The sequence below is a fragment of the Vulpes lagopus genome, chromosome 18, assembly GCF_018345385.1.
Source record: "Vulpes lagopus strain Blue_001 chromosome 18, ASM1834538v1, whole genome shotgun sequence".
Lineage (NCBI taxonomy): Eukaryota > Metazoa > Chordata > Mammalia > Carnivora > Canidae > Vulpes > Vulpes lagopus.
In genome coordinates this window covers 5108968-5132285 of record NC_054841.1, presented here as the reverse complement: position 1 = coordinate 5132285, position 23318 = coordinate 5108968, and the positions used below count along the sequence as shown (strand labels likewise).

At 60.2% G+C, this 23318-nt stretch overlaps 1 protein-coding gene and 1 long non-coding RNA gene across 6 annotated transcripts; one reads left to right on the top strand and one right to left on the bottom strand.

Annotated features, from left to right (window-relative positions):
* The first annotated feature begins 2444 nt into the window (after positions 1 to 2444).
* On the top strand, positions 2445 to 22831 carry LOC121478399. 3 transcript variants are annotated; one of them, XR_005984468.1, is made up of 5 exons: positions 2445 to 3190; positions 5059 to 5219; positions 12677 to 12770; positions 14983 to 16619; positions 18297 to 22831. It is a non-coding gene; the product is annotated as an uncharacterized LOC121478399 (long non-coding RNA). The 3 variants fall into 3 exon arrangements; XR_005984466.1 differs by having other exon boundaries at positions 14983 to 22831; XR_005984467.1 differs by lacking the exon at positions 5059 to 5219 and having other exon boundaries at positions 14983 to 22831.
* Positions 11143 to 23052, bottom strand: ZBP1 (Z-DNA binding protein 1). Of its 3 annotated transcripts, none has more exons than XM_041733455.1 (8): positions 22834 to 23052; positions 20006 to 20227; positions 19342 to 19407; positions 18764 to 18937; positions 17413 to 17577; positions 16109 to 16309; positions 14959 to 15180; positions 11143 to 12137 (listed from the first exon to the last, which is right to left on the bottom strand). In XM_041733455.1, the coding sequence occupies exons 1-8, from the start codon at positions 22865 to 22867 to the stop codon at positions 11902 to 11904; spliced, it is 1320 nt and encodes a 439-aa protein (XP_041589389.1). In that variant the 5' UTR covers positions 22868 to 23052; the 3' UTR covers positions 11143 to 11901. The 3 variants fall into 3 exon arrangements, with proteins under 3 accessions (XP_041589389.1, XP_041589391.1, XP_041589390.1); XM_041733457.1 differs by having other exon boundaries at positions 14959 to 15123; XM_041733456.1 differs by having other exon boundaries at positions 19342 to 19404.
* Positions 23053 to 23318: the final 266 nt, after the last annotated feature.

Sequence of the window (23318 nt, the reverse complement as noted above, 5' to 3'; positions counted from 1 at the left end):
CAGCTGGGCATACAGTAGGCGGTGGCCGGCTCCTGACCCTGCAGGGAGTTCTGACGGGGGCCTGGACCGGGACAAGAGCCTCAGCTCACGGGAGGTCTGTCTAGGGCAGAGGTCTGAGCTGGGGCCACTGGCCTCCGTGCGCTGGGGCCTCGGGCTCCCTGGGCTCCCAGGCTTGCCTGGCGCGAGCAGCCACTTCTCCAGGAATGCCTCCAGGTCCAAAACCAGCCAGGAAGCAAGGCCAGGACAGGGATAAATGGCACACTTGACAGGAGCACCGCCCGCACTTGCACTTGGCCTCGGGGAGCTTTGGGCAGTTTTGCTGTCCTGGCAAGTGGCGGGGAGGGTCAGCCCGGTTTCCCCTTCGCTGCCCTCCTCCCTGCTTGGACAGGGCTTTCCAGGGCCTGGCTTTTCTTTCCCAAAGTCATGAGCGGTGGGGCCAGAGCTCGGACAGGGTGGGGCTGCCCCCGCTAACCCAAAGCCAGTGTCTCTGGCAGCTTGGAAGTTTCTAGCAAGAGATCCAGCCTGAGCTGGCCCTGTTAATCATTCCCTGTGGAGCTGACTCTCTGTCTGAGTGAATTTTCCAGGCCACAGGAGAGCCCAGACCCTGGCCGTGAACATTACAATGAGGGCGCCTTGGTGACCTGCCCGAGGGAGGAGGAGGTGCCAGGTCTGTGGGGCAGGGGTGAGCTCTCCTGCCTGTAAAGCAGACTGGGGTCTCCTCGGAGCCCTGGGTGCCGCCGTTTATTAACCAAACATTTACTGAGCACCCGGCGGTATGGGAAGTGCTGGTTGCAGACACAGTAAAAAATAAAATAAAACCATGATATAGGATGGTGAGATAAAGAGAGAAGTGCTCGTGCTCACGGAGGGAATTGGCACCCACCTGCTGGTTAGTCCCTCAGGCAGCATCCTGAGTGCTCAGCACCTTCCAATGTAGTGCTCGGCCCATCTGAGTGCTAAACACAATCGTCACCTCCACGTCAGAGCAGGGGGCATGGAGGCTCAGCAGGGTTAGCTCCTTGCCCAGGGCCCACACTAACAATGGCAGAGCAGGCTTGCACCAGGTGTCTAGCTCCAGGGCCTGAGCTCTGAGCCCTTCAGCCACCTCGAAGCCAGGCGTGGGACAGGCTTGTGATGCAGATGGGGAAGGACATGTGGCCCTCAGCAACCCCAGGCCTATGACCGGTTCCCCCATGATGTGGTGCATGGGATGGCTGGGGACCCTTGGGGATGTGCAGAACCTAGAGGCCACCTGGGGGCCAGGACCCAGCTGGAGAGGACAGGGGTGGGGCTTCCCAGGGAGGGGCTGCTGGGCAGCAGGTGGGATATGCCCCGAGGAGAGCTAACTGGGGAGCTGGACCCACCTGCTGCCACAGCCTCGGTCACCCCAGGCCCACGATGGCCCGACATGGCAGTCTCCCATGGGGACTAACCAGCAGGTGGGTGCCAATTCCAAAGCCACAGGCTGTGGGGGTTCGAGCCAGTGTCAGGGGAACGAGAGGTGTGAGCCTCCTGCCGGGAAGAGGGACACCTGGGCTGCACGCTGGAGCCCCCCAAAGAAGCGGGAAGGGCGTCCCATGAGAGGAAATGTGTAGAAGCCCTGGGGGCCAGGGCAGGGCCGAAGCACACCCAACAGCAGAGGAGCAGCGCAGTCTGATGTGCAGAACTAGGTGCGGAGAGCAGGGAAAAGGCCGGGTTTGGCTGGTCCTGGGGTCAACGGTGAGCTCCTGCGGGATGCAGCGGGGGGGTGCCTGGAAGTGCATTTTTTCCCCAATGCCCAGGATGCTGTGGAGACTGGAAAGGGGGTCAGGGGAGGCTGCTTCAGTGTCCAGGGAAGGATGGTCGTGGCCAGACCGGGCGTGGCTTTGGAGGTGGGGAGGCTCTAACGAGTGACCATTAAGCACCCTCCCCGGGAGACTCCTCCAAGGAGATCTGCCTGAGTCCTGGGGAGGACGGGGATGAGCAGGTGTTGGGGATGCCCAGAGCCACCTGGTCAGGCCCTCCCCTGCTCCTGGGCTAAGGCCCAGACCTGGTTCTCGCTTCTGAGGACTTCTTGTCTCACCCAGGAGGGCAGCGGGAGGGCAGCGGGAGGTGGGGGGCCGGGCTAGCAGAGGGCGGGGGGCGTGCTTGGCGCGTGCTGACGGCGAACCTGCAGTTGGGACCTGGGGGCTGAGGGCACACAGGACGTTTGGTCTGGGCCTCGAGCGTCAGCAAGGGAGAGGGCAGGGCAGGGCCAGGAGGGCAGCCCCCAGCTGCGGCAGGAAAACCTCTGGACCTGGCAGTTCCCCTGGATGTGCCCTGCCTGGAATCCAGAATCCGCCGGAAAAATCAATGCTTAACCTGGTGACTCCTACAGGGACATTGGCCACCACGTCAGCATGTGGACTGAGACCCGGGTCTTTGTAAATACCCCGGCCCGGAGTGAGGTCCCTGCCCGTCCACTCGCAAGGCCGTGCGCCTGTCTCCGTGTGGGGCACTTGGCAGTGGCCCGAGGGAAGGCGGTGAGGACAGTGAGGGGCCCGACCGGGGCCCTGGGGGAGTCCGAGATGCAGGCCGGCTGAGGGGGCTGCACCAGGGGGGTGACAGTCCCCTCTCACAGGAGGAAGGGGACCGGGGGACGAGGGGGCAGGGCCAACGTCCTGGAGCCCCAGAATGAGGGCGCAGGGGTGACGGCACAGCCAGGACACTTAGGAGCTCACAGTGGGATGGCAGGGACGGGCCGTGAGCCGGGTCCCTCACCTCTGCCTGCGTGTGAGGCTGGATGGACCAGACCCCGTTAGTAAGCGGGAGGCCGAGGGTCACCTGCATAGCCGCCAGCTCTCCCGACACCCCTGTACCTGCTGAGGGGGTACAGCGCCCGGCTCACGCGCTCCCTCTCGGCTCCAAGGCCGACTTCTCCGACAGACGAGCAATTCTCACTTCTGCAGGGCCTATCCAAGGGCGTCAGGTGTCAGGGTCCCTGAACAACCCCCCGGGCCCCAGCAGCCCACAAGGTCAGGGTGCAGGTGGGAAAGGAGGCACAGGGAAGGTGCAGACTTGCCCACAGCGGCGCCGCCTGGGGAAGGGTTTGAACCACCACCGAGGCAGCTCTGGGGCAAAGCCTCTGCCCTCAGGACGAGGTGGACCAGGACACCTCGAGCTGCGCCTTCTCGGTTCCGGGCCTGCCAGCCTGCATGGGCCCTGGGCTCAGGTGAGTCAGAGTCCAGCCCCTGCAGCCTGCATCAGTGGGCCGGGGTGGGGAAGGGGCTGCAGAATGCCGATTCCCGGGCTACATCAGTCCCTACGGCCATGGCATCCCTGGGCCAGGGGCCCTGGAGCCGGCCGGTGTCTTTGGGAGTCCACTCTGGCATCTGGGAACGGTAGGGACAGGCTGGGTCCCAGCGTGGCACTGCCCTTGGAGAAGACAGCAATGGCCTTGGGCTGAACCCTGAGGGACCCATCAAGCACAGGGTGGAATTTATAGGACAGAGAGGTAAATGTTGACTCAGGGAGGGGACTCGGAAGGCTTCATGCAAAGACGGAGTTTGGGTGAGGCCTTAACATAGGGTTGTGGGCAGAGTTGGTGGGGGGCATCCAGGGGGAGGCCACTACCCAAGCTAAGGCCCACAGGCTGGAACAGGGATGTTCCTGGACTGGAGTAAGCACATCTGGGGGACCATAGGGGGTGGGGGGAAGGTGGAGCCAGACCTTGAAAGGGTCGGAATGATAGGCTACTTGTCCAGGTCTCCAGCCCTACTGGACCTCGGTCACCTCTGGGAGCTCACTCATTCATTCATTCATGAAACATATACTATGTCTCTACTTGCTGGCCAGACCTCGCTCAGGTGGCTGAAGAGACAACGGACAGATGAACAGAGGACACACACCTCTGGAGCCTCGTGTCATCCAGGGAGAGAGATGAATTAAGGGAAGGAAACGATATATTGGCAGATTGCTCGGGTGCTCAGGATGTAGCTCAGGAGCTGTGACAGGTAGCGCCTGGGTGACAGGGAGGGCTTCTCTGACAAGGAAGCATTTGAAAGGAGACCCTGAAAATGAGCCAGCCAGAAAAGACAGAGAAAGGAAGCCACAGGGAGTACATGTGCAAAGGTCCTGGGACAGGAGGACGTTAGACACTGGACACTGGTGTGTCTAGGGCTAGGGAGGGAGGCAGGAAGGTCGGGAGGTGAGGAAGGCCAGCAAAGCTAGGCCAGTCCTCCATCCCAGCTTAGGAGCGATTCTGGGCTGTGAACTAACCACATAGAGTTTTCAGCAGGGGAGAGTCTGCTGAGGTTTACATGAAATGCAGACCTCCAGGGCCCTACCCAGACCCATTGGATTGAATTCTGCAGGGGAGGTGCCTGAGAATCTGCCTATGCAAACACATGGGTATTTGGGACTTTGTTGGAACAAAGATGTCATCCTGTAGGAGGGGATGGTGAGGGGGAGACAGAGACAGAGAAAACCAGAGAGACGTAGAGTGACAGGCAGCAAGAGACAAGAGCTGTCAGGGTCCCAGGCGCTGCCCTGGGGTGAGGGGGTGGTAGGAAGAGTCAGGAGCCCCATGGGAGCAAGGGTTTCCCCAGGACAGAAGGAGCCTGGGCAGGTAGACGCCAGTGACCCCTGCAGGGACTGGACAAGAAGGCACCCAAAGGTCTTCTCGAGGGCGCCTACCTCTGGGCTGGGGGTGACAGATGTGCAGCGTGGTCACCACCACACTGTCCACAGAGACAGGGTGGGGATGGGGTGGAGGGGTCTTCACATGCAAAGTTCCAGCCCTGGAAAGGACTCCAGGAGCTGACCCTTGCCCCAGGGGCCCTGGGCCCAGTTGAGGCAGAGACGTGGATCCTGTGACCCCCTGTCCCACCGCCCAGTTAGTTCCAAGCTTGAGCTCTGTTTGCAAAAAAAAAAAGAAAGAAAAGAGAAAAAAAAAGATCGGGAGTGCCACCTGGTGGCCAGAGCCATGGCCCCGGCCCTGGCCTGGGCCTGGCACTTCTGGGGTGCAGGAGGCCCGTCTCCACCCGCGTCTCTACTCCTGTGGGTGTTTGTGGTCACCCACGCAGCACACGCGCCCTGCAGGTGAAGTCTGAGACCCGGTAGCGCCCGGAGAAGCTGACCACGTGGAATCCCACACCCAGAGCGAGCCGTTCCCGGCCGTGCCCGGCCGCCCCCCAGCGTGTTCTCCAGCCGCCAGCCAGACTCCCGTCCAAGAAGTGAACCGGCCCTCCCCGCCACGGAAGGTTCGCGGCCTGCTCGGCTTGCTCCCCGTGAACGGCTGGGCGGTGGGTCTCATGCTGCGTCAGTGAATATTCTCGTACAACAGAATCCGAGCAGCCGCGCACACCCTTTGGGAGTGGCCCCGGCTGACTCAGGGCTGCTGAGCGGGTGCGTTTATAGGAGCAAACCGATTTTTCTAGAATTTGTTTGGTTTTGCCTTGCCTCCCTCAAAGAAGGCTGAAACCGCAAAGCCTTTGGTGCTCTGATGCAAAGGGGGCCTTGATAAACCCATGTTTGGAGGCAAAGGTCATGGCGCTGGGGACCGAGCCCAGTTTGGCCTCCTGGTGTCGGCTTGAAGTCGCCCCGTGACCCACCCCAGGCCCCCTTTGGAATCGGAGGGCCCTGACTACCCGTAATGGGCACACAGGGGTTGGACGCACAGTGGGGGCCAGTCAGATCTCCCTTTAATCCTGGGTGCCAGGATTACTCCCCACCCCGAGCCTCAGTCTCCTTGTCTGTGAAATGGGCAAAATCTCGGCTGGTCCATGTCACAGGGCCATGACGAGGGTAAACAGGCGACCTCCGTAAAGCACTGCCTGCAGGCCCAGAGGGGGCAGCCGCTGCCCGCCAGGCCCGGACGGGCCTCACAGGGGGCAGGGTGGCTCCCCGTTTCATCCCTTCCCGGCCGACTGTCAGGGAAACTTAGCAGCTATAGGGGGACTCGGAGGAGGAAGAAGGGGTCTGGGAGAGCAAGGTGGGGGCGGAGCTCCAAGGTGGGGGCGGCTGGGAACGTGGTGACCAAAGCACACAGTGAGCGGGGACACTGGTACGGGGTCTCCTGTGAGCCAGGTTTCACCCCAAGGTCACCTGGCTGAGAGCGCGGGGCTGGCTCTGACCCCAGAGTGGCCCTGGGCTGCTTCACTTCAGCCCCACCCTGTACATAGACGCGGGGGCTGACTGTGCCCTCGGCGGCGGGGTTGTCACCCCCAACCCCACCTGCCCACGACTCCGCCGAGAGGCATCTCCAAGCGTGAGGTGGCCTTCGGGGTCCAAAGGATTCCTCTGGCTCCCATCAGGGCTGTCTTCCCTCGCTGGTCCCCTGGGTGTAACCCTACAGCTCGTCCCTGGCAGTGTGCTCTTGGGGGGGGAGGGTGGCTTCACCTCGTCTGTGCTTCAGTACTTCCACCGCGTGGGAAGGGCAAGAATCCCTCTCCCCGTGGACTGCACGGAAGGCTTACGTGACTGTACCAGCAGGAGTCTGAAAAAGTCAGCTACGGTAGGGGTTCGGGGCGGCGAGGTCACGGGCATGGTGGCAAGTAAGCCCCTGGGACTCCCGCGGGGGCTGGGGGCTTCTAGGGGCCCCAGCTCACAGGGGTGCTCCCCGTGGGATTTGGGGTGCTGGCTTCGGTGGGAAGGGAGAGCCAGGTGAGAAAACAGAGCAGGAATTTAGCCTGGATGCTGGGCACTGCGCCGGGACCACGTGCAGAAGGCCGCGTCTGGGGGGGCAGGGGATGGGGCTGCGGCCTCCCCACCCTGGCCTGGTCCCCAGACTGGATCCCCAACGGTCCCAAGCCCCGCGCGTGCGGCCCGTCCGCGGCCAGCAGATGGCGCTCGGCCCAAGGCTGTGAAATGCTGGCCTGGCTCAGCTGGTGGCGGCCGCGGGCTCCTGTCCTCCTGTCCCGGCCCTGCCCTCCTGCCACAGGGGCCAGCGAGTGCTGCAGGGGTCTCAGCGATGGCTGTGGCCCGCTGGTGTCCAGGGAGTGCCCAGCTGGGGGCGCCCTGGACATCTCAGTGGGGAGTGGGCTCCCTGAAACCACAGCAGGAGCTTTGAAAAATACACCTGCCCAGGCCCGGCAGGGTGGTGACTGTCCTGGCGACTGTCCTCGATGGGTGTGGGGTCAGCATTTGTTAGACGCTCCTGGACTGAGGGTCACAGTGTAAGACCTCATGATGAACTCGGAGGATGAGGTGCTGTCCTGATTCCTGCCCGTTTTACAGAGGAGGGCACCTAGGCTCAGAGTTGCTGGGACTTACCTGAGGTGACACTCGGGGCCCACGTAGGGCTGCGATGCCACACCCCACTCATTCATTGATCTTCGTGATGCTAATGATGAAAACAGGATCGCCTGTCGTGGGCTTTCTCACCCTGGCTCTGCAGGCATTTAGGGCTTTGTTGTGGGGGGCTGTCCTGCTTCAGGGTGGTGAAGCCCCCCCAGTAGTGTCCATGTCCCTGGAAGCCGTGACTCCACACCCTCCTCGGACACTCGGACCTCAAAGACATGCCTAAGATCTGGAGGTAGGGGGTGGTCCTGCGGTGTCAGGTGGACCCACAGCCTCACAAGGGTCCTTGTAAGAGGAAGGACGGCGAGAACGGGATGGAGTTTGGAAGATGCTGTGATGCTCGATTTGAGGGTGAAGGACGGGCCATGAGCAGGGAACGCAAGTGGCCTCCGGAAGCCGGGAAGGCCAGGAGACCGACTCTCCCCCGGAGCCTCCGGGAGCAGCCAGCCCTGCCAACGCCTTGACTTCAGGCACCGAGGCCCGTGCGGGACGTCCGGCGCTGCGAGATAAGTTTGTGTGGTTTTAAACCACTTGGGGGCAATTTGTTGCAACAGTAACAGGAAACCATTTCCACCCTCTGCCCCCATGACATCCAAAAATGTCACATGTCACTGGCAGTGGGGAGATGTGGTAACATGGGCCCTGATGGGGGACCACGGGCCACATCCTCGACAGGGTTTTCCGGGTTGGGCTGCTTCTCCGGCAGCTGGTGGCCCCCTTACCCACCGTGGATGGCAGCAAAAGCCACCGGGTTCCAGGTGAGGGGGAGGGAGGGAACGAGGGCGTGTGTCCCAGAAAGTGAGGCCAGGCAGTGAGAGCCCGGCCAGGTTTTGACTCTGAAACTGCTTCCTCAGCAGCAGGTGTCCGAGCACTGGCTCGGGAGCCCCGTGGCAGGTTCAAATCCTGTCTCGTCCCCTGGGCCAATTGGCGAACCTTCCTGAGCCTGGTAGCCTCTCTGGGCAGGAGGCTCCCGAGGACGACCCAGGGCGGCTACTGTTCTTCTCCAGTTTATTTGCTCAGCAAACTCTTAGTTCACAGAACCTCTCGCAGGACCTTTTCACAGAATACACAGTGCTGGTCCCGTCCGTCCTCTCGTCTGATACGGCTTGGCTGCCCGTGGGTGGGTGGCATCCTGGTCTCACCCATCAGAGCGAAGAGGCCGCTGGATGTGAGGCTGCCTCCGGACCAAGGGTGTATCACTGGGGCTGGAGAAATCTGACTCGGAATCTGGAAGGCTCAGCCCCGTGGAACGGGCTCCACTTACAAGTTTGGGCAAGCACGTGGCCCACGCTTAACCAATCAGAACCCTCCCCGGGACACTCTACCAGCAGCGTGTGGCTGCACCAATTCTCTTTCTGCTGGGGTTGCTAAATGGACAGGCCCTAAGCCTTGCACAGCTGGCAGCGACAGAAAAGAGTTTCTCAGAGAGATGGGGAGAAAGACGCCTGAAAATAATGCTTGAGCCCCTGGAGCCAGCCATTCCTGAAGCTAAGTATCGATTTCCCAGGTGCAATAGATTCTTTTTTTTAAAGGCCTAAGTGAGCTACATTTCTGTCACTTGCCCCCAAAATGCTCCTCAGTTACTCCCGAGACTCTTTCTTGCTCGAAGCCTCTCGTCTTGGCTGCCTGCAAAGCCCCATGGGCTGGGGGGTCCCACCCGGGCTCATCCTGAGACAAGCAGAGGCTGGGATGAGAGAACAGGGTTGCATTTGTGAGCAGGTTACGGTGGTTTGGGGAAAACCACCTCGGACTCGCAAGCAGCCAACGGCCTCCATTCAACGGAGCTTGCAGTTGCAGCCCCGTTTGCACAAAACGTGGCAGAGGGGAGGGAGGGTGGCTGGGGAGCGAGCAGGAACAGAGGGCTGGGGGATGGACGGACTTAATCATTCCCTGCTAGCTAATGGTAGCTACTTAATTTCCTTCCTGAAAAGACCAGCGGTGACCTTCACCTCCAGCCCCCATTAACTGCTGGCAATGCTTTGTCAGCGTGTTTATGACAAATTAATTATACGGAGAGGGGAAATCTCGCAGGGAGATGAGTATTCCGGCTTGGGCTGGAGGTGCGGGCTGAGGCTGAATTCAGAGCTGCATTTGGAGCCTCCCCTGACACGGCCTGGTTAACCACAGACCTTGGGCAAACTTTGAGGCGAGCAGTGTTGAGTTCACCGCGGAGGAAAGACAATGCCAGGAGGACTGAGCCCGACCCCATTTCAAAGCCCCTGATACCTGCTGGCATGTTGCAAATGGGATGTCCCATGAGGGAAGAAGGATTCGGGGGCCCCGGTCAACACGGTGGCCGAGGTAACTTAGCCCCCAGGAGATGGGCCACCGCAGCCCATGGGACAAGACGCCCCCGTCCTAATGAATCCAGCTTCCTGGCCGTGTGCACCTGCCCAGTCCTCCCTGGAAGACGCGAGCAGGTGCGGGGGCGCGTGCTTGTACAGAGCGCAGCGTCCAGTGCAAACTCCCAGGCCCACGAGGTCTGGCGCCTGCTTCCCTCCGGCCAACCTCCCGCTGGTTCTGTCGCACTGAGCTTCCCCCTGACACCCAAGCGGCTGTGGGGCTGACTGGGTCATCCTGCTCTGACCATTGCGGCTGTGCCCCTGCCCTGAACAACACCCCCATCCCCCTGGGCCTCCCTCTGCCGGATGTGGGAGAATGAGCTCTCGGGCTTTCTCCTCCCCTGGAGCCTCGTGGACCCTCCGGGCAGCGTGTGGGCCCCTGTTCCGTCCTCCCTTAATTCCCTGGGACTAGTCCTGCTCCAGACCCACGTCGGTGCCCACCTCCCGCCGACGGTGACTTTTCCCCCAGGCGCAGGGCTCTCCCTCGTCAGCAGGCCCAGGGCCTGGCCCGCAGGCCTGTCCAGCACGCATGGGGCAGGGAGGGGGTACATGCAGAGTGGAAAGACAAGGCCTCCGTGCCTCGTGAATTCACTGGCTGATGCTGGGGGGAAAGCAGGGGACTTCTGAGCTTCCTGCCTGTCTGGCGACATCCTTTTTTGTAACTTTGGAGAACTTCCCATCCGTTGCCCTCAAGCCAGGTGATGGGGTGACTGACCCCATCCTGGTTCCAGGGAAAGGGCATGTGATGCCAGTCGGCCAATCACAGCATTCCGCCACTCTGGCCGGTGACCAGCTGAGAGGTGGTCACGGGCCCAAAGCCATGCAACCTGGCTTTTGCCGCTGGGAAGAGGTGCTCTCCTTCCACTGAGCAGCTAAGTCAGCGGCACGGTGGCCTGGAGCCTCCAGGGGCCGTGTTTGCCCGCGGAGGAAAGCAGAGCAGAGCGACGGAAGGAGGGGGGCTGCGTCCTAAGACATGGTCTGACTTCCTGGATGGGGACATTCCTGAAGCCAGATTTATACGGGGACGTGACTCTATCAGAAGAGCCCATACATCCATCCCCTTTTGTGCAGAGAGGGTCCCAGCTTTCTTTCTACCTACGACAAAATGAGTCTTGACGAATACGGAGGGACAGACAGGTAACAAGACAATGGCAGGGCAGCGAGACACGGGTTTGACAGGAAAGCACAGGAGCCTCGGGAGCAGAGGGAAGCTTTCCGGGACGAGGTCATGTCTCAGCTGAGACCTGCTGGCATCGAGCTAGGGAACGGGGGTGACAGACATGAGAGAGATGTGCCACACTGGGAGACTGAAATCGACTGGAGCTGGCCTCTGCACTGAGGGGATAGACCAGCTGCTCTGATGGACCGACGCGGAGATAGATCCTGCTTCAGGAACGACTGGATCCAGGGGCTCAAACAATGCCTTAGGACTCCCCTTTAGGGACATACCCTAAATGCAGTGCATTGGTCCAGGCACTGACCGTCCTGTCAAGGATCTCAAGATCCTCTCAGACACGTTGAAAAGAGATAAAATGTTGTCCAATGACATTCTTTACTGAGGCTCCGTGATGAGCCAGCCCTTCCTCCACCAAGGCAGACACTAGCCCCAGGGCACGTGGGTCCGGGACACTGGACATGCAGGGTCCGGCGGCAGAGGAAACACAATAAAGAGTGAGGTGCGGGTGTGGCATTGGGAGGGGCCGTGGGCATGTAGCTGCGGGTGTGTTATGGACACAACAGGTGGGGGACGTATGTCCTCTTCCACAGTGGCCCTGCCTGGCTGACCACCACCTCCCTCTTTCTCTATCTTCCTCCCATCGTCCCTTCCCACGTGTCTCCCAGGCCCCACCCCACTCCTTTGTTCTGGAAATGCCGCCGTGCCCCCCACCCCTCCGAGGGAACTCAGCCCACCCACCAGCCCACGTTGCCGTATGACAAGCATTCCCTGAGGCCACCTGACCCACGAGCTGGCCGGTGACTTCCGCCGGGCCCGGACGGGAGGGATTTGTTCTCTGGAAATTCAGCTAAGAAATCCTGCGAGATCAGAGTGGAAGTAGGAAGGTTCTAGAGAGGTCAGGCAGGAAAGAGGTCAGGCAGCCATAACGGGCCTTGAGGAAGTCAGGTCTTGAGTGGGAGGAGAATGGGCAGCCTTGCTGGAAGGTGGGCCAAGGAGGCAGCAGGGACAGGGGTGCCTTGGCCCGTCCCCACGCCGGGCCAGATGCCGACTCTCGCTGGCCACGTGTCAGGAGGCAGGAAGGTGGGAATGACACTTAGGGGACACAGAAAGCACAGCGGCGAGGGGTCACTGGTGCTCGTCCTCTCCTCCCGAGAGAGCCTGGCTGCTTGTCCTGGACTCCCCCTGCCCCTGGGGGTCCTCGTCTGCGGTTCTGTCCACCCGGCCGCCGGCTTCGGCAGCTTGGGGACCCCTGCTTTCAAGAGTCACAGCTTCCAGGTGGGAGATGAACTCAGTGAAGATGTTGCCGTTGCCGGGGGAAGCCTGGTCACGGTCGTGGGGGACGTGGCTTCTGGACTCCGCACCTTCAGAGACAGGATCCCGGGAAGAGGAGATGTTGCCAAAGGAGCACAGGGGCCCCCTCGCCTCAAATAACCCAAGCGACATGGCTCACGGTCGCGGGGGCCCTGTCCTGTGTCACTGGGACCGAGCAGGGGCTCCCACCTCCCCCGGGCCCGCCTCCCTTCTGTGCCCTGCCTGTCTTCGGTGACATTTTAACACTTGCTTCTGCTCAAAACCCACCAGGGGCTCCCTGGCGCCCTTAAAACAAGATCCAGACCTTTCCTCTGGGTTTCCCGGCTCTGAGAGGCGCAGCCCTGGCTCACTGAACCCGCTCCCTGAGCTCCCTAGACTCCTGTGCCCCATTCTGCACATGGGGGCCGTGCACCTGCTGCGCCCTCCTCCTGCAGGGCCTTCCCCGGGTCTCTGCTGAGCTGGCTCCCTCCCCCTCGGGACTCGGCTCAGGTGCCACTTCCTCCTGGAAACTTCTCTCCTTGCCCCGCCACGGCAGCTCCTTGCCCACCCCTCCCTGGGTTTTATTGTGGTTTTTTGTTTGTTTTTACAGGGCCGGGCTCTCTTCGAAAGGCCTGATTGCTTTGTGAGCTGCCCCTCCTCCTTCCTGGACTATTTTTCCGACTTGCTCGTGGCTGTATGTCCAGGTGAGGGTGTGTTTCAGGGCAAGGACGGGGCCAGAACTGGCCAATGACTGGGGCAGGGGGTACGGCTAGGGGAGGGGTCCTGCTCCAGAAGACCCCAAGGAGGGCCAGCTTCACGGGCACGTGGCCTGAGCCCACAGTCAGAGGGACCCTGCGCTCAGTGCAAAGCTCTGTTCCGCTCTTGAAATTCCGATGAAGCAGAATCAGGAACCCCACTTTTCCGTGTTGCACTAGGCCCCCAAAGTCGTGTCGCTGGTGCCATCGGGGTGTCTCAGCAGTGAGCCGGGCAGGCGGGCAGCGGAGGGCCCCCAGCACCCCTGTGAATCCGCCCATCCAGGCGCCTCAGCTCACACGGACCCCGAAGAGGGTGCCACACTCTATAGTGCTGACAGACCCTGACCCATCATTTCCCCCAAAAGGAAAACCTGCCAGGCCTTACAGGTCTCAGGACGGGGTCCTGCCCATCACCTGAGTAAGAAGTTAGGTGTTGCTCAGCCCAGCGAGGAGGGTGGGTAGGGGTGCGGAGTGAGAAAGGCCACGTTGGCGCCACCTTGTAGCCCCTGGGGAGGGACAGGGGAGGGGGCATCGGCGATTTTTCAAAAGCAGAGGGCTGTGCTTCTTTCCCTTCAAGAGGAGTCTTGGCTGGTCCCACCTAAGACCAGGTCAGGTGGTGGGGCCCATGACCCCGGGGTCCCTGCCTGCCTCCTGGGAGGTTTCTGGGAAGAGGGGAAAAGGGCGCCCTCTTTCTCCGGACTCTTGCTGTTGGGAGTTCAAGGTCATGGCCATCAGGATGGGAGGACACTCGGCGTCCAGCACAGATGTCCATGGGCCTTCAGGCGGCGGCCGGTGGACGCCGGCTGGGTCCCCAGGCTAGGTTTTCTCACCACAGGGGGCCTGGCATGACTCCTTTGTGCAAATCCCAGAGAGTCAGGACCTGCATCCTCGGGCCGGTCCCGCCTCCACACGGAAGGCAGAAATCCCTTCACACCCTGTCCTGGTCACGACCCCCGCCAGCCTTGGGATAGACGCCAAAGTCCCGCCCCGGGGTGGAGCTGTGCTCTGGCCCCTGCCATCCTCGAAGCACGCATGGGTCACACTCGCACTCTGTCCACCCACCGTCCTGGTCTCCCCTGTCGCACACACTCGTCCACCCGCAGGATGCACCCCCCACCTGCCGCCACCACCTTGCTCCTGCCTGTGCAGCAGAGTTGGAGTCACCTGGCTCCGCCACCAGAGGGCAGGAGCTGCGGCCCGGTGGCTAACCGCACCCCCAGTGTCCTCCTGTTGGCCTTGGGGCCTCCTCCCCTGAGGGGGAGCTGGGCTCCAGTGACATTTCCCAGCTCCTCTTGAGGCCAAGTGCAGGTCCTCGGGCTGAGATGAGGAGCGTGGGTGTGCCTGGTGGAAGGGGGCCGGCCGGCCCTCGTAGCCTCTCTGCCCACTGATGAGTGCAGAGCCCTGGGGATGGCCCAGGACCAAGCTGGAAGAAACCGGGTCTGTGCCTCCTGCCAGCCCCAACAGTTGCCCCCCTTGCATGTGGGCTGCACCTCCGGCAGGTGGGAGCCACCCTGGGTAGGGGGTCTCTTTGCTGCAGCAAGTGAGTTTCTCCCTGAGACAGAGCCTCACTCACTGTGGCACCTCAGCACCTCCCATGAGGCCTCAAATAACACCAATGGTAATGACGTGTCAGATGCCTGGAGGCACACGCAGGGCCAGGCACGGTGCCGAGGCTTTGCCTGCACAGCTCACCCAGTCCTCGTCACAACTAGGAGCTACAGGCAATTATCATCCTCATGCCCCAGATGGGGAAACAGAGGCTCAGAGCTAAATGCTGGGCTAGGTCACTTGGCTAAAAAGATTGGACCCCACACATTAGCTCCTGGGCTGCTCTCTGCTGTGACCCTCTACTGCCTTCCAGACTCCGGGAAATGGGAGATTCGAGAATGACTATTGATGGGTGGATGGATGGATGGATGGGCAGGTGGATGGATGGGTGGGTGGGGGGGTGGGTAGATGGATGGATGGGTGGGTGGGTGGGCGGGTGGGTGGGTAGTTGAGTGGATGAGTAGATGGATGGATGGATGGATGGATAGATGAATGGGTGAGTGGATGAGTTGGTGGGTGGATGGGTGGGTGGATGGGTGGATGAGAGAGAAAGGGAGGGAACACAGGGCCCACGTTGCCCCAAGCTCACCTGCATCCTTGCCTGGCTCCCCAGCATCCTCAGGCCTTGCAACTCCTCCTGGACCATCTGTCCCTGAGCTGACAGTCATTCTGTTGCTGTTGCCGATGGCAGTGTCCTCAAGGATGCACGAACTGATGTGGACTCTCTGGGCCACATCCCCCTCGGAGGAAGGTCCTGGTTTGGGCATTCGAATTTCGAACGAAGCCTCTGTGTCACCAGGGGTGGCAAAGGCTGTCAGGCAGCCAAAGACAGAGATGTCACGGGGGCCGCACGGGCAGCTGGATGGTGGCCTCGAGCCTTGACCCCCAGCCTGGCTTCCAAGTTCTCCCCGGCCAACTCTCCTCCCTGAAGCCAGGCTAGACTCGGTCCACGGCCAAAACCCTGCCCCCCTCAGCATCTCTGCACATGGCCTGGGCTGCCGGCCCTCTCTGCCACCCAGGTCAGCCAGCCTGAGTGCCACCTCTTCACAGGCCCTTCCCCTGGGCTTCGGCCACCTCCCTGCCACCTCCCTGCCACTGGCTGCTCCCTTCATGCCCCTGGTTTGCCCAAAGCTCTGCAATACCATGTCCCCCTTTGGTTAAAACCTCCGCGCAGCCATAGCCGGTCCCCAGCCCCTGTCACCTGGCTCCTTTCCCATCCAAACTTCGGACGAGAATTGTGCAGTCTCCCCTCCTACTACTCCTCTGTCCCCTCAGCCTGTCTCGGACCCCTCTTACTGGACTCCATGGAGCTCCCTGACCTCATCGGCTTCTCCTTTCTGGAAACTTTCCTCCTGGTGTCCCCGGCCTCCCTGGTCTCCCTGCTGTTTTCTGTCCCCAGCTTGTCTCTGGGTTCCCAGTGCTGAAGAGGACTTGGCCTAGGCTCTCTGGTCACTGTCGACAGCACTTGGTAGGTCACCAGGTACTTAGATGTACCCTCCTTAGATGCCATTCCAGTCTGGCCATCTCCTCTGACCCTGCTCCGGCTGGTCCCTGCCTGTCATACAGATGAGGACACAGGATCCCGAGGGATGACTCTACAGCCCCACCTGCTCTACAGCGTAACAGCCTCCAGGTGGAAGGAAAGGAATTTCCCATCATGCATCTCTCCCTGCCAAGGCCAGCTCAAGTTCTGTCCAGGGAGGAGATGAATGGGGTGGGGTGAGGGCAGGGTGGGGTACCTGAGGAGCTGCCAAAGGGGCTGCAAGCGGCAGGGCCCTTGGTTGGCGTGCTGTTGAGGTTCATCATGTTGTCATGTCCCATTTGTACCCGTCTGAGCATAGTCTTCTCCAAGTGGATGTCCTGGGGTCCCCAGGCTGCTGCTGGGGAACCCTGAGTGGATGGATCAGCTGGCATCACGGGAGGGAGGGGAGCCATGGAGCCTGGCAGGGGACACGGCAACGTGACCTCTGAGCCCTGCCCTCTGACTTCCCCTGGGAGACAGGCCTCTGGGACTGGGGATGAGTGTTTCAGACTATTGATGGGGAAGCAGAACAGTGAGGGGGTGTCTCCCAGGTTTTTTTTTTTCCCAGGTTTTTATGACTGGTGCCTGGGGTGTCCCTGGGGTGCCCAGAAACCCAGTCAGCGAGCACAGCCTCTGCTCCCTAGGGCCGGTCTCCTTGGGCATGAGCCCTCAACCGTGAGCATTCAGAGCCTTGACATCCTTTTCTCTCCTCGGTGTTTATTTTTATGGTAAGCCTCCTGGTTTTAAACTTAAGACAATGCTAGTAACCTGAACTTTAAGGTAAATCTGAGTAGAATAAAAAGGTAAATAGTTTAATAATATTAAGTAAATAATCAGACATGGGCACGGCCCAATTTGGGGAACTTGGAACCCAGAGGATGAAGGATGGGGAACCATTGATCTAGATTCTAAAACAAAGCTCCAAAAAAAAAAAAAATTAAAAAATTAAAAAAAAAAATAAAACAAAGCTCCTCGCTTCACTGCTGGGGAAACTGAACCCCAGAGTCAGGGGTGGGGGGTGGGAGTGGGGGGCAGGGCTCTCCTGAGGTCACAGGGGGTATTCCAGCTTTCGAGCTGGTGCTGTCACTCGTGCTCCAAGGCTGGCCCCTGTCCCCTCCCGCCCCAGTGCCTGGCAGGGAGTAAGCACCCCTTTGCGGGGCTGTATTTTGACAAAACTAGGGCGTCACTGGTTATGCCCAGTTTCCAAGATGTTAAAATGTGGGGGAAGGGCATGTCTCAGAACAAACAAAATACTACAGTGACCCCTTGAGACGTTCTACTGAGGGAACCCTGAGTTGTTTCTCAAGGCAAAATATCAGGTCGCATTGGAAGCGAGGCAAAAGGTATCAGAATGAAGGGAGAGCAGGAGAGGTTTGATCCAGCCATGAAGGAAGACGTCCTCATTCTCAGGAAGGATCTGAAAGCCGCCCTGTGTCTCGGAGCTTGAATGTCCCCCTCCCTGCTCCCACCCAGCTGGAGCACATACCCCTCCAGGGGGCAGGTGTCTCTCAGAGGACTCACCGTTGTCCCCAGAGGCCACCTGTCTCACCATGACGTTCCCTTGTCCAATCTGGATGTTTTCAGAATTGTCAATGGAAATGTGGTTATGTGGTCCGTTCTGACAGATCATGTTGATTGGATTTTTCTGGTAAATAATTGCGGTGGCCCGGTTTCCTCCTCCCAAATCTGCAAAATCATATTCCACTCGAGCCCTCGGTAGCTCTCTGGGCACAGGGGGTCCACCCACCACACAATGGCAATAAAATCTGCTGCAGAGCTTGTTAAGGCACAGGTGCTCGCCATGGGGGCGCCAAGTCTGGGGGTCCAAGGTGGGTCTACGAGGAGCCCAGATGAGCCCTGCTTAGAAGTCACCGTGGCAGTCACCTACTCGTGTGTCCTCTGCCACCCCAGGGGGATCCTGGGCGCCTTGCTGCTCACCTTCTGTCCCTGGTCAGAGGCATCCCCTGACCACTGAGCCCCAGGACCCCTCTCCTTTAGCGGAGGGAGAGGCTGCAGGGTGGCCGTCCATGGGCTGCTTCTGGCCACCAGAGCAGCTTGGTTTGGGCTCAAGTGGCATTTTTTAAGAATTTGGATTTTTTTCTCCAGTGTTTAAACCTGGCCGCCGTCACAGGTTGCTATCAACCCGCAATGCTGAGCCCGCCTGGGCGCTGTGAGCTTGTGCGTCATCCCAAGGGCCGGGTGAGCACCTGCCTGGGGCTTTGCCGGCTCCACACACAGAGACACGTCCCACCTTTTGTGCTTTTGTGGGTCCCTTCCTCCATTAAAAAAATATTCAAAATTACCTTTTATGACACTGTGGGGATAAAGACAAATGCAATCTAGGTGGGAGTCACGGTTAACTCTTCACCGTTATTATAATATTCATTTTTTCTTCTGATTTTAAGAGAAATTAGAACATTTTTGTAGACCTCTGATGCCAGGCCCCGTGCCTGCTGCGCCTGATGGACAAGTCACCTGGGACCCCACCCTGCGGGTGTCTGAGCCCAGCCTTCTCTTCCTGCAACTTCCAAACTCCAAGTTGGACAAAATGCTAACAGTTTTGTGTCAGCTGAGCTCCGCATCCTATGAACACCTCTTATCCCAGCCCTTTGCCTTCTGCAACTACAGCCTTAGGCCACTCCTCCAGGAAGCCCTCCTTGGTTACTCCCACCAGCACACCCGCCCTCCTGGTACCCCCTTTTAGTGACCCATCGGCAAGACTGCTGCAAGCTACTGTGAGGGTCTGACGAGGAAGGTGGAGCTGGCAAAGTGCCTGGCAGGGCGCCCAGCAAGGACCAAGCGTTAGATGTTGCAGCTTCTCTTCGTAGCCCTGCCCCATCCAAGCATGGGCAGCAGGTCAGCACCTACCTACCTGGTTGATAAATTGCCCATGTACTTGTCTTCTCATCAAAGTCCAGCTTGTGCTGCTTCCTCATATCATACAAGTCGCGGTTGACGTCTTTCGCTGTCTTCTTTCCCACCCCCTTGGCGATGTTCAGCGCCTTGCAGGGCCCATGGGCTTCCAGAAACCTGTAGATGGCTTCCTCTGGGAGGCAGGGTGGTGGATGAGGAGGGAGGGCCCCGGAGTTTGAATCTGCTCCTCTGCTGGCTAGCTGTGTAAGCTTGGGCAGCCCCAGACCCCTGTGCTCAGTTTCCCCATCTGAAGACTGTGGGACGTGAGACTAGCACCCCGCAGAGGTTGTTCTAAGGTGCTAGGTTGTTCTAAGGTTGTTCTAAGGTGAGCATACGGCGCTCCCAACAGCGCTGGGCACACGGCTGGTGCACGAGAGATGCCAAGCACTGTCAGAGAGAGGATTTCTCAGCCACTTAGCTTCTCCCACTGTGCAGACTGAGTCTCGCCCCTGGACACCTTGTGGGGGCCTCCGGTGGGTGGGGCAAGAGTAACATCTCGAGTGGCCAAGGAGAGTTTGGGGAAAGCGGGATGCTTACGCTGGCCAGTGAGCTGAAGCCCGGGCTCCTCTGGAACTGCAACTATGTCTTGCTGGCACCTCCCTGCTGGAGGAGGAAAGATGGGTCAGGGGCTATGGGGGCGGCAGAGGGTATGGGGACTCTGCTGGTGACGGTGGGCCACTCTACGGTGGCCCCCAGCGTGTGGGAGATCCGGACTCGGAGTCCACAGGTAGACGCACCTGCCTCCAAACCTGCCCCGCTGCTCCCCAGCTGTGCAGCTGAGCTGCAGACTCACGTCTCCGGGGGAAGAGGAAGAGGGCCACCTACCTACGTCCAGGTTGTGTGCGGGCACCGCCGGCCACCGGGAGCACCTGACAATAGCTCTGCTGGTCTCTGCGCTACAGAACTACGAAGGAGGACCCAGTGCGAAGCCGAGTCTGTTCCGTTGTCACCACTAGGTTGCACTGGCCAACAGTGTTATTGCTAGTGCTTTGCTGAGCGCCTGCTGTGTGCAGGCGGGAGGCTGCGCCCTCCGCATCTCACCCTCTTGCAGCCCTGGGCTGCAGACCTACGAGGCACGGCTTGGGGATGCCACGCACCCTCAAGGGGCAGGGCTCATATTCGAACCCAGGCCCGGACCCTCTTGTCCACTGCCAGGCCTGCTCGCCTGGGTGCCCCGCCCCTCCCCCGGGGAGCAGGTTACCCTGGTTGGCCTGGGCCGGCTCTGCGGGCACCACTCTTCCCGTCCTGCCGGTGCCCAGGGCCCACGTCGCTTGGCCTTCCTGGGAGACTTTCGACTCCTTCATCAGCCGGTAGAGGACTTGGTTGAGTTTTTTCTTGGGCACGTGTAATTCCTTGGCCAACTGGATGGACTTGATGGGGGAGCCGGTGTCCCTCAGCGCCTGCAGGATCCTCTGCTCGAGGTCTGGGTGGAGGAGAGAGTGGCGGAGAGGGGACTGATTCTCCCCTGGATTGAGCCCGGGCCGGGGACTCGGGGGCAGGGAGGTGTCCCCGCGTGAGGGGTCCAGACCAGAGGGAGGGGCAGAGACCCGAGCAGACGCTAACAACACGGCTGTCCAGGGAGGGACACATGGGCTGGTCAGAAATGACCTTGGTGACCAGAGGAGGTGCCCCAGCCTCCCGAGCATCCTCGGCCTGGTGTGAGCGCTTGAGGGTGAGGTGGGGATGCTCAGGCCTCAGATGTCCCAGAGCAGAAGGGAGCGGAGGGTGGCAGCGTGGGGTAGATTGAGTGCAGGAGAGCAAGGGGAGGGAGGGAGGGAGGGAGGGAGGGAGGGAGGGAGGAGGCCAAGTGGCTGCAAGGGAGGCCTGCGGTCCCCGCCTCCCTGCGGCACCTGCCCCTCCTCGGGGGCTCACCATCCACGCCAGTGGTGCGTCTATCCATCCAAGCCAGAAAGCTAAAGACGCTCAGAAACAGGCCCTCCTCCCCGCTGCCCGGTTATGGAGAGTCCTGGGAGCATGGTGCCTGGCTCTCTGGGATCCCACCTTCTCCCCTCTGTGCCTCCCCCTTCCTATTCTTCACCACCACCTCCGTGACCACAGCAATTCCCCCCGACGGCAGTCGGGATCCCTCCAGCCCACCCTCCACTCGGCAGCCAGAGCCTCCCTCCGAGCACCAGCCAGCGGTGTGCTCCTTCCAGCCCACTCACTCCTGGGCCTTTGCACACACTGTTCCCTCCATCAGGAACACTCTCCCCCCCACCTCCACCTGCCCAACACCTACTCAACCCTCAACCTCCACCTGCCCAACACCTCACTCAAACACCATCTCTCTTGGGGAGCCATCCTAGGTGCCCCGAGTGATCGGGGTGCCCTGTGTGTGAGGGGGGCTGCAGAATGTCTCCAAGCTCCCCTGCTGTGATTGCCTGGTCCACTGTAGTATCTTTGGTGTCTAACTCAGTGCTGGGTACACAGTAGACGATCAGGAAACAGCATTTGAATGAACGAGTTTCTGAGTGGATCTGCTCACCACTGGGACAGGTGTCGGCCCAGACGACCCAGGGCAGGGCGTGGACAGCAACTAGGTCTCTAATTCTCCACCTGAGGTTAATGACCCTAAACAGAATCCCAGGAGCTCTCTGAACACCTCCGTTCCTCTCAGACAAGATCCCACAAATCCAAGCCAGCAGCTCTTTGGGGAGCGGAGAACAGGGCACAGACAGTGCCTGAGGAGCTGGAGCCCCCCTCCCCAAAGTGGGGCCCTTCTAGGGAAGACTTGGGGCACCTGGTGGGACAGCAGCCCAATCCTTTGCCTTCTGGGTTTTCCCTTAGTGGGGGAAGGGATAAGGCATTTATTTGCTGGCTCTGCAGCTGGGCTCTGAAGCTTGCCCTATGATCAGGACATGTTCATCCTTGCTGGGTGCAGGTGAAGTGCAGTTAGGACGCCTGGGGGCATCTACTCCTTCACCCCCAGCAGCCGGGGATCCCCATCCAATCAACTGCAAGCCTGGCTTTGCCTCATCTTGAAAAGAGTTCTGGTTCTTGAAAAGCCTGCCCCTGCCCGCGGGTGAGCCTTCCCCTCCCTCCTCCTCCATTCCACTCCCCCTCCACACCGACCCCAAAGGAGCGGAGGGGTCGTGGCTCAGAGATCAGAGTGAGGGCCAAGCCCATAGGGCTGGCTGGCCTCGCGCGCCGAGTCTTCAGGCTGATGCGTCTGTAAATGGGAAGTTGTAAACTGGACGAGGTGTAAGTGACAGGTTGGAGAGGAAAACCTCAGAGGGAGAAGTTAAATTCAGCCACTGAGCAACAAGTACTTGCACCTCCCCCTTGGAGAAGCAGAACAGAAACCAGGGAACCTGCCCAGGCCCTGGGCGCACCCCGATGGCACCCCTCCCCAGGCCACCCCTTGTCCTATTTTCTGTCCCCTGACAGTGGCTCTCCTGGGTTTGAGCCCCCTCCCTGCCATCCACTGGCTATGTGACCTCTCCGTGCCACACTTTTTCCATCTGTGAGGCGGGGATCGGAGCAGCTATCTCAAAGATTATAGTGAGTAGTAAACCAGCTAGTGATAGCAAAACCAAAAATCCCCAAATCAGAGCCATCGTCAGCCCACAGCCCACACGTGGCCCACAGCCCACAACAGGCTCTCTAGAATACACAGCCCTGGCCCCATACACGGCTCACTTTTATGGGTTATTCGTCCGGGAGTGAGGCAAAGCAGCTTCTCTTATTTCTTAAAATGAGTGTGAGGCCAGGTGTTCGGACCCCAGCATCAGCTGCGAGGCCCCGGGTCCCCCTTGCGGGGCCTGAGGAATCTCATGTATAAAATGGAAACAGCATCACGTGTGTCCCCCCTGCTGCCCCCTGAGGGTTCCTAAAAGGCGTGCAGAGGGTGTTGGCAGGTGCCCAGGGCAGAGCCAGCCTTCCCCACCAGGCCCTGGGCTCCCATCTATTCTCGGGGCCCCTCTGGGGTCCCCACAGGCCATCACTGCTGTCAGCTAGCCCAGGAAAGGAGCTGGGCAGAGGTGCAACCCGCCCCGGGAGCACCTGCTGTTCCTTGGGAGGAAGAGGTACCTCTCTCATCAGGGTCGCCCGGGGCCTGGGCCATCCCGGCGGCAGCGGCTGGAGGCCTGGAGCCGCGGCCCCTGCTCTGCCCGCGGCGTGGAGGGGATGGGCTGGTGCAGGCAGCGAGCCCTTGCCCGGCTGGACTCGGTGCTCTGGCAGCTGTGAGAGGAGGCGGCAGCCGGTGGGTGTTTGCTGTTCACACTCTAGAAACAGGCCTCGTCAGCCTGACCTGACCAGCTTTCGGGAGAAAAAGAAAATGAAACTCCTGTGCGTGGCCTCAGAGAGAAACAAAATCGAAAGTAGACTTGATGAGCAAGGCCCCTGACTATGTGTTGGTTGGAAGGAGCATTCTCTGGACCCATAGGACTTCCCTGACCTTCTGGGCGCCCACCACTGCCCACCCTGACCCCCCACACAGGCTGAGGCCCCCCGAGGGGTGGGGGTGCTGAGGCCTTGCAACCATTGTGTGTCAACATGACAGCTGCTTTTAGTGA

Coding starts and splice junctions, on each gene's coding strand:
- ZBP1 (XM_041733455.1), bottom strand. CDS start 22,867: ATGGCCCAGGCCCCGGGCGACCCTGATGAGAGAG. Junction 18,938..19,341: donor GCTTCAGCTCACTGGCCAGC/GTAAGCATCCCG, acceptor CCTGCCTCCCAG/AGGAAGCCATCTACAGGTTT. Junction 17,578..18,763: donor ATGGGCAATTTATCAACCAG/GTAGGTAGGTGC, acceptor ATGATTTTGCAG/ATTTGGGAGGAGGAAACCGG.